This window comes from Dendropsophus ebraccatus, chromosome 13 (assembly GCF_027789765.1).
Source record: "Dendropsophus ebraccatus isolate aDenEbr1 chromosome 13, aDenEbr1.pat, whole genome shotgun sequence".
NCBI lineage: Eukaryota > Metazoa > Chordata > Amphibia > Anura > Hylidae > Dendropsophus > Dendropsophus ebraccatus.
Genome location: NC_091466.1, coordinates 60,994,650 through 61,005,099, shown reverse-complemented (window position 1 = coordinate 61,005,099; position 10,450 = coordinate 60,994,650). Strand labels below are relative to the sequence as shown.

At 46.2% G+C, this 10,450-nt stretch overlaps 1 protein-coding gene across 1 annotated transcript; it reads left to right on the top strand.

Annotated features, from left to right (window-relative positions):
* The first annotated feature begins 529 nt into the window (after positions 1-529).
* LOC138770814 (acyl-coenzyme A thioesterase 1-like) lies at positions 530-8,181 on the top strand. Its single transcript, XM_069950062.1, has 3 exons — positions 530-1,040; positions 4,394-4,596; positions 7,272-8,181. The coding sequence occupies exons 1-3, from the start codon at positions 530-532 to the stop codon at positions 7,872-7,874; spliced, it is 1,317 nt and encodes a 438-aa protein (XP_069806163.1). The 3' UTR covers positions 7,875-8,181.
* Positions 8,182-10,450: the final 2,269 nt, after the last annotated feature.

Below are 10,450 nucleotides of genomic sequence, written 5' to 3'. Positions count from 1 at the left end.
GTGCTATATATGTATATATATATACTTTGTATAATGCAAATGTGTGGTCTATGACAGTGTTTGATATTCATGATGTGAGTGAGGCCTTATCTGGGTGTTCTGGATGACCCTGAGCACCCTGCCCCTGGTATATAGGCACTCTGGCTGCCCCTGTTATATACACACTCTGGCTGCCCCTGGTATATAGGCACTCTGGCTGCCCCTGGTATATAGACACTCTGGCTGCTTCTGGTATATAGGCACTCTGGCTGCCCCCAGTATATATATATATATATATATTATATATATATATATACACTCTGGCTGCCCCCAGTATATAGGCACTCTGGCTGCTTCTGGTATACAGGCACTTCTTATGTAACTACTCATTATGTATGTTCTTCTTATGTAACTACTCATTATGTATGTTCTTCTTATGTAAGTGCTAATTATGTATGTTCTTCTTATGTAAGTACTCTGGCTGCTGCTGGCATACAGGCACTGTGCCCACACTACTCTGAATTTGACTTTCCGCCATATCAGCTGCACTATGCTCTCCGTGCTCCGCAGAAGTTTCCCCGGAGTTCCCCGATGCGGTCGCGCTATGTCCGGGGTGTGTATGCAGGTGTCCCCGGGCCGCTGCCTCTATGACCGGCCTCTGCAGCTCCGGGTCCGCGGGCTGAGCCCCGGGCAGCCGGTCACTCTCCGCACCGCTCTGAACGATGAGGCCGGGGAGCTGTTCACCTCCGTGGCCCTGTACCAGGCGGACGGCGGCGGGGAGCTGGAGCTGTCCCGGAGCCCGGCCCTGGAAGGCGGCAGCTACACCGGAGTGGAGCCGGAGGGGCCCCTGTGGTCCCTGGAGCCCCGGACTCCCCTCAGGAGGCTGATCAAGAAGGACGTGCAGAGCCCCTTCCAGCTGCGCTTCTCCCTGCACCAGGCCCACCGGCCGCCCGGGGCTCTGCTGGCTGAGGCCGCCCAGGAGAGGAGCTTCATGGGGGAAGGGGTGACCCGGGAGCCGGTGCGGGATGGACGGGTGCGGGGGAGCCTCTTCCTGCCGCCCGGTGAGTGCACAAGATACAGTATCATATCCTCCTCCTATACTGCATATATATTATATACCATTGCGGTGAAAGGGGTGAGGTCACCGGTGGTGTTGGTATACTTCCGGGTCAGCTGGTACGATGGTGTGTTAGCTGAGTGGTCTAGGGTCACTTGGGCACTTGTCAAAGTAGCCTGGAGTGTTGTAGGACCCACCCCAGACAGTTTGGTGTTCCGCCTACACAAAAAATTAACCCAATTGTGAATGTATTTGGGTACGGGTGCGCAAGAATAGGCCAGAGTCCAATGTTTAGAATAAAAATAGAACAGTTTACTTGTGCAATACAATAGAACTTTGCAGGAATACAGTTCAGTGCAATACAGAGAAACAATCTTGCAGTTGAGGTAGAGATCAGGTGCTATTGAATAGAGTGTTGCAGAAGAGGAAGAGCAGAGGAGAGGGGGTGCCTGGAGGGCCTTGTCCAATGTAGTAGTGTACTCTGCCTGGAACAGTTAGAGGTGTGTAGAAGAGATATAGAGAAAACTGGTATTCGCCCATAGACTTCATTCTGACCACTTTCTGCCCTACAGTTCCGAGCTACTCGTCCTGTCAGGGGCGAAAAAGTGGGGAAAGGAAAAAAATACAGCTCACCCAAAGTAGTGTGTTCACAGCAGCAGTCAATAATGAATGGAGGTGCACGAGCTCCTGGGCGTCGGCTGGGCGCCTCGTTGCAGGAAAAAGCTGAAAATGGTAGGTGGTGGAGCCAGCACCAGAGAATACGAACTGTTAAAATATAACTTTTATTCGTGCATTAAAAACTATGCTCCATAATAGGACCTACGCGTTTCGCGCCAATGCACTTAATTATGGTCTGCGCATACATGATGAGGCTATGTTCACACTGCGTATATGTCCGGCCGACATATACGCGGTAAACTCTGGCCGGGGATTTACGCTACTTGCGGCCGGCTACGTACGGAGCGCGAACTTACGCCCGAAGTCTACTTACGCTTCCCGAGCGCCCTACGTAGCGATCTGACAGCGTTTTTTTACTTGGAAATCTTCGCCTAGCCCTGGACACCCCACAGAACCTTTTGGATTGGCACAAAAAGCTGGCAAAATGAAGAAATCACCACTACGTACGGGACCACATGTAACGCTATGGGCGTAAGTTACGGCATTTTCGTCCTCAAACAATGGTCTGGTTCATTTTTTACATCGTATACTTTCCATTGTATGCAAACTATGTAAGTCTCCGGCCGCTTATTCACGGAACGCACTACGTCCGGAGACTTACGTAGTGTGAACATAGCCTTAAGCGCACTGGCACGAAACGCTTAGGTCCTGTTATGTAGCATAGTTTTTAATGCATGAATAAAAGTTATATTTTAACAGTTCACGTCCTCTGTTGCTGGCTGCCCCACCTACCATTTTAAGCTTTTTCCTGCATCGAGGCGCCCAGCCCACTCCCAGGAGCTCGTGCACCTCCATTCATCATTTTCAGCTTTGTCCTGCCAGGGTAGTACGAGCCCCAGGCCTGGTTGTCTGGGCTAAGCAAACTCCTGAGACTTCCCAGTCGTCCTGCACTGCACAGTGGAATACCTAGACTTTCCGTAACTTTGTTCCACTGGGGTCAGTTCCTGTGACTGCAGAGGTAACATGCCCTGCATTTCTAGATAGGTTCCTGGCGTGTACAAAGTGATCCTTCATGCATAATGGTTGTGTTGCTCATAAGGAAGAATCCATGGCTTGCTTGCTTGTGTCCCTGTCAAAGGACCTGGTCTAAGCCAGGCTCTGGCATAGCTTCAGCAGAGACTTGTATGTGTTGTTTTGTCTCACACTAAGGGCCCTATTCCACAGGAACGATAATCAGACGAATCGGTCCCATTCGGCCCAATTCGGCCGATTATCGCTCGGTGAAATACAGAGAACGATCAGCCGATGATCGTGTCATCGGCTGATCGTTCATTTAGGGCCAGACCTAAAATCATCGTTCCCCCACCGCACATCGCTATGGTGGAATAGCGGTGCGCGGCGGGTGACCGACGATTTGAAAAGCAGCATACATTACCTGCAGGGCTTCTCCTCCGGTCCATCTTCCACCCCGGGGCCCGCACGCTCTAGCTTCAGAATGGCCTGTCAGCTGACGGAGCGCTCAGCCAAGGAGGGAAAGAAAAAGGAGGGAAAGCATCTCCACCTATGAGTGGACAAAGAACGACATGTGACACATAACAGTTAAAGAGTCACTGTCGCATCATTATTATTATTTTATTTTTTTGCAGAAATCAATAGTCCAGGCGATTTTTAAGAAACTTTGTAATTGGGTTTATTAGGCAAATCTGCCATTATCTGCATTCAAAAAGACTTTTCCCAGGCCCCCCCCCTCTCTTCCATTCACTGCAAAATATCAGGAAATTGTGACTTGTTGCATCAGACACAACCATGTCTGTTCTATAGAGAGGGGAGGGGGAGACAGCTTATTCAGAGGTCAGAGAGGTCAGTGCTAACTGTCAGAGGAGATAGCCCAGTGCGGTGATTAACGGTAGATTAACTCTTTCTTGTCCTGTTTTGGTGCCTCATCTCTCTAAACTCAAACTGTTTTTTCATGATTAAAAAAATGCATTTTTTGGCTAATAAACCCAATTACAAAGTTTCTTAAAATCACCTGTACAATTGATTTCTGAAAAAAAAAAAAAAAGAAACAGCCTCCTTCATCCGTGCATAGAAGATAACATACACTTTAGTGACACCTAATGGTAAAAACACTAACTGCAGTGGACACTTCATCCCACTCGTGTGAACCCAAGGGAGCTACCTTACTCAGGTGCAATAAAGACTAAGGGGCCCGTACCAGGTCACCACATCATCACCATACATATTACAACCATACTGTTACTGACCAAATCCTGTATACTAAGACCAATATTACCAATATACAGGGGGAAAATATTACCCACCACAACCACTACCACCACCAACATATTGTTACTGACCAAATCCAGTTTACTAAATCCAATAAAACACAGTACCACAGTACAAGTAACAAATAATACCACCACATAGTGACTAACACCACCACATACTGCCTAATACCACCACTGCTACTGAATAACATCCAATGTACAAAGATTAATATTAAGTCATACAGTCACATAGAAGTAGACCCAGCTCTACCAAGGTTCTGTACACCATATACATTACAGTGCAGTTATATCAAGTGACTCACAGGGGATGTCTTCTTTAATCTGAGTTCAGGGACCCATTTTCACATCACAGTTTCACTATAGGGTGGTCAGAAAAGATGATGACTTATACCGCCACATACATACACTGTACTGACTCTTCAGTTATTATAACTTTATGTTTTTTGTACAGGTCCCGGTCCATTTCCAGGAGTTATAGAGATACAAGGTATGGGTGGAGGACTCCTGGATTACAAGGCATGCCTGCTGGCTGATAAAGGATTTGCCACCCTGGCATTAGCTTATTATAACTATGAGGATCTACCTAAAGAGATGAAGGACCTGCAGCTGGAATATTTTGAAGAAGCGGTAAACTTCATGCTGCGGCATCCTCAGGTGGGGTCTTATGTCAGTTTAACGCAACGTTATAAATATGCCCACTAGGTGTCTCCCTTCCTGCCAAACTGCGCTCAATGCTCCCTCCGTGCCGATATTTGGTCTTTTCTCTGTTCAAAATAGAGACCAAACACAAGAAATCCCAGTCCTTTGCATGCTCACATAAGGAAAAATAGCTTGCATACAACAGTCAGAAAGAGCTACAAGAGACTTTAAATTTCTTCCTATGTAGAGGACTAGAGCGTTTTTAGGGTTTTGTACAGATCACACTGGGTCCCAGAACCATAAAATGAAGCTGCTTTCACCTGGTGCCCAAAGGAGCAACTCATCCTGGCCCAGGTACAGGACATGTAATATCAATCTATACTGTAAAGAGGAGATACTAGACACACAGCAGTACAGGACATGTAATATCACACTGTACTGTAGAGAGGAGATACTAGACACAGCAGTACAGGACATGTAGTATCACATTTTACTGTAGAGAGGAGATACTAGACACATACAGCAGTACAGGTCATGTAGTATCACATTTTACTGTAGAGAGGAGATACTAGACACATACAGCAGTACAGGACATGTAGTATCACATTTTACTGTAGAGAGGAGATACTTGACACACAGCAGCACAGGACATGTAGTAGCACACTATACTGTAGAGGAGATACCAGACACACACAGCAGTACAGGACATGTAGTATCACACTGTACTATAGAAAGGAGATACTAGACACACACAGCAGTACAGGACATGTAGAAACATAGAAGAATGTCTGCAGAAGAAGACCACTGGGTCCATCTAGTCTGCCCTTTCAGTATGTAGTATCACACTATACTGTAGAGAGGAGATACCAGGCACACACAGCAGTACAGGACATGTAGTATCTCACTATACTGTAGAGAGGAGATACCAGACACACACAGCAGTACAGGACATGTAGTATCACACTGTACTGTAGAGAGGAGATACCAGACACACACAGCAGTACAGGACATGTAGTATCACACTGTACTGTAGAGAGGAGATACCAGACACACACAGCAGTACAGGACATGTAGTATCACACTGTACTGTAGAGAGGAGATACTAGGCACTTAGCAGTACATGACATGTAGTATCACACTATACTGTAGAGAGGAGATACCAGACAGCCAATCAGTGCAGGCACCTTTCAAATGGCTACTTTCATTGGTCGATCAGTTAGTTTTTTTTACACGATCCGTAGAACTGGACTGTCTGTAGCATTGTATGTTGTATGTTGAGTCTGGTCTCAAGTTACGATAGCCCAGAAAGGAACATTGTATGTTGAAAATATTGTATCTTGAGGCCATTGTAAGTTTAGGAATCAGTGTATTAACTTTTGCCAACTCTATTATCAGCTCTGCAGCTTACCAGGAGACAATGCTCTTTGTTATCTGTAAGAAATAGCGAGTGTAAAGTAAATCACATATTGTCAGAGTGGAATACTGATTTTATATTTGTTATAAAAGTTGTACAGTCATATAAAAGAGCAGAAAGATAAGAATTACGAAACTACAATACAAATACAATATAACCAATAAGGAATAACCATTACACTACAGAAAACTAAATATTACATCAATTCCAACAACAACAATTTCAAGCATAGTTACCACACACTATCAGCCTTTAACCACACAGGTCTCCATCTCCTTCAGGTCTGGTCTCCACTTCCTGTGACCTCCCCTTCCTGTCCTGCTCCTCTCCTTCCTGTCCTCCTTCCCTCCTGAGCCCTGTTTTTATGTCACATCCTCCATTGTTTTGTCCCTATTCTCACAGACGTGTTGTCTCCACCTCGTTGGCCCAAAACCCTTTGATCACTACAGAGACAATTTGCCAATTGGTATCACAGTGTTATCTTGCATCTGTAAACACTATACCTGTGACACCAAGTGACTATCTGATACGAGAATCTCGGCCTACAATGGGTATTTAGCATGCATGTTTGGGGAAAAATACAACCATATACAGATGTAGCCTGTGCCAACCTGATCACAATGACGCGTTTAACTAAACTAAACATAGCTCTCTGATACAATTGTTGTGATCAGGTCAACCCTGGCTACGTCTGTAGTCCTCCATCTTGTTTCCAATAAATAGATACCTTATAAAATATACCCAAGATGGCCGACTATAAGATATATATATTTCCTAAGGTCCATTTCTTACATTATCCAACAATTTAGTCAGTATAATGTCACTGTGTGGTCACAGAGGTTTTGGTGTTGTGTGACAGGAGAGTTGACCATACAATGCGAGCGCCCGCAGGATTTTCTGCTACTGAATGTGGACGTGCAGCAGCCAAACTTATTTGCAGTAAAGACTTGTCCTGCTCTGTGTGCCCTCAGGAATGACCGTCAATCAATACTAAGCCACGTCTGTGAGCGAGCAAAGGACTGGACTTCCTGTGTTTGGTCTCTTTTTCTTAAACAGAGAAAAGACCAAATGTAGTCACAGAGGGAACATGGACCACAGTTTGCCAGGAAGGGAGACACCTAGTGGCCATATGTATAATGTTGATTTAAACATAGAAAAAAGTATATTGCAAAACTGCATGCGATCACAACCCCTCTTTAATAAGGTAAAAGTATTATATGGTATGTTCATATGTACAGGATACGGGCAGAGGAGTTTACAGTTTTCTCTTTTTCAGGTGAAGGGTTCAGGAATCGGGCTCCTCGGACATTCTAAAGGTGGAGACCTAGTTCTTTCTATGTCCTCCTTCCTTAAAGGCATAGCTGCCACAGCTGTTGTGAATGGCGCAGTGGCTAATGTTGTAGCCGCCCTTCACTATAAGGACATCACTCTGCCCCCCATCAGCTTAGATCGTACGAAGATGAGATACCCGCAGCCAGGAGTGGGAGATATGATTGACGTAGTATGTAACCCACTAGAGGAAGCGAACCGGAGGAGCCTCATCCCTGTGGGAAAAGCAGATTGCAAGTTTCTTTTTATTGTGGGAGAAGATGACAAGAACTGGAAAAGCGACTTCCATGCCCAAATAGCTTGCCAGCTACTGGCGGAAGAAGGGAAAGAGAAGCCGGAGGTGGTGTATTATCCGAACGCTGGACATTACATTGAGCCGCCATATTTCCCCTTGTGTAAAGCTTCTATGCACAAGGTTATTGGCCATCCTGTGATTTGGGGAGGGGAACCAAAGGCTCATGCACATGCACAAGTGGACTCCTGGAAAAGAATTCAGGACTTCTTCCACAAACATCTTAACTATGAGCGTGTCCGGGAGAGCAAACTGTGAGCATACCAAGCTGGGAACATAGAAAGCCTTAAGGGTGACTTCACACATTTGCAGATTTGTTGCAGACATGTGAGTGGAGCTGTTACTGTAGCAGGTGCATGATCCCCCACTGACTGTTTGACACCCACTTTGTTGCTCCTAGCCCCAGATTCAAATGATTACAGTTTTACATCATGGCACCCGGCTAGGACTCCATCTCCCAGCATGCATTGCACCTCAGCGCCAACTGCCTGTCTTATCTGCCCACCATCTATCTTTCTATCTATTCATCTACATAGAGGAAGATTATAGAAAAGTTTTCAACAGTTATGTGGATAGGTTTTATGTTCTTCCCTAGGGCCCTATTCTGCGGGCCTGATCAACAGTGTAAACGAGCGCCGATCTGCTAGATTGGCGCTCGTTTACTGGGCCTATTCCACGGCCGGATGATCATTTAGTGAGGGCTGCAGGGACATCGTTACCGATGTCCTTGCAGCCCTTGCAGCACACTTTACCTAGCAGGGCTTCTCCTTCTCTCCGTCTTCCTCCCCATGTCCCGTGGCGCAGCATCAGCTTCGGTGCAGCCTGACTGAGCTGTCAGACAGCTCAGCCAATCACTGGCCATGGCGGTCCCGGCCAGTGATTGGCTGAGCAGTCTGACAGCTCAATCAGGCCGCAGCGAAGCTGATGCTGCGCCGTGGGCCCCGGGGAGGAAGACGGAGCGGAGGAGAAGCCCTGCTAGGTAATGTATGGGGCTTCTTAAATCTTCGGTCGCCTGCCGCGCACCGCTATTCCACGAAGCGATGTGCGGTGGCTGACCGATGAATTTAGGTTTGGGCCTAAATAAACATAGTGCAAGAACAAAAATTCTTAAAATGTTGCTGGTACGCGCAGCTCTGCCACTACGGTGCTGCAGAGATTCAAACAGTTTCTCCACTCCCGCCATGATACTGATACATCTAGCCGGGGCGCGGAAACACTCCATTACAGGGCTTCCCTGTCTGTAGCCTCCATACAGAACGTGGACAAAAGCCCTTAACCCAAATCTTTACATGGGGCTCCTCTCTTGTAAACACTGTGTGACACAGATAATATTTGCACCTACACGAAGGACAAAGATTCACACCTGAACTAACTATGACTGGAATAAGATAGAACACAGAGAGTTCAAAGGAAAATATTATATCAAAGGAAACCCATCATAATTCATATTTGGAACGACCAAACTCAGTACTTATAATTGGGGAAAGTCACCGCCATAAATACAGTATATCAAAATCATGTCATTCAGCAGGTGATGCAGTTATTGTCCTAAAAAGCAACTTTTAACCCTTTGAGGACCAAGGCCAAAATGACCCAGTGGATTGCGCAAATTTAGATTTTTGTGTTTTCGTTTTTCCCTCCTCCCCTTCTATGAGCTCTAGCACTCTCAGTTTTCTATCTACAGGGCCGTGTAAGGGCTTGTTATTTTTTACAGGAATAGATGTCCTTTGTAATGGCGTCTTTCATTCTACCATAACATGTATGATGGAACCCCAAAAATATCATTTATGAAGATATAAATAGGTGAAATCGTAAAAAAGAATGCAATATGGTAACATTTGGGGGGTTCCTGTGTCTATGTAATGCACTATATGGTAAAAGCGACGTGATACTGCAATGCCCTGGCCCCTGGGGGCCACTTCCGCAGTGCTGGTGTTATGAGCGGGCAATGACCGGGGTAGCTGCAGGGGTTATACTTGTCACGGTATAGGCCTGAGGGCAGCACAGCTGTAGGGCCGGTCTGTGGAATCTGCAGGTGATGACGGGCATGCGATTCTTCGCTGCACCTAGTCAGGGCATTAGTTAGTGGACACCAATGCCAGGGTTCAGTAACAGCGGTTTTATTATAGATGAGGTAACTAGTAGCAACAGTTCTGTCCGGATGCAACCGGGTATATAGCAGGCTTTGACAAATAAAGCAGGAGTGGTGCTGCATAGGCTGTGAGAATACGTGCCGGATGATGGGAGTAGGAGTATGAGAGAAATAGCATTGCTGGGTGGATTAGCTTGAGAATAATACTTGCTGTGAATCCTTGCAGCGATGAGGAGAGATAACGGAATGACACCCAGATGAGAGAGAAGAATCCGGTCACTTGAGCAGGCAGATACAGCCGAAGACTTGAATACAGCAGCAGACTCAGTCACTCTTCTGAGGGAGAGGACAGAACAACACAACCTCCTTGCTTGAAAACAGGGGCTGAACTGACTTGTCAGCAGGAAGTGGGAGGTCACATGGTTGCTCCTGGCCAGAGCTAGTCGGCCATTGGAGGAACCATGGTTACAGGTCACGTGATCAACAGCCTTGCATACCACTGTACAATGCAATAATACACAGGAACACATGAGAATACACATGAGAATGCACATTACTAGAGAATACTAGGGGAAAACCAGCAGCAGTTGCAGTGCAAACACTTACCAGAACAGGCATTGACACAGCAAGAGAAATGGCCATAATAGGAGTAGTAGTCTGCATGTTCTGGGACACTGCAATACCATTATTCTATAGGTCAGTCCAAACACAACCATATGCAGGTTTACACAGATTCTCTAAA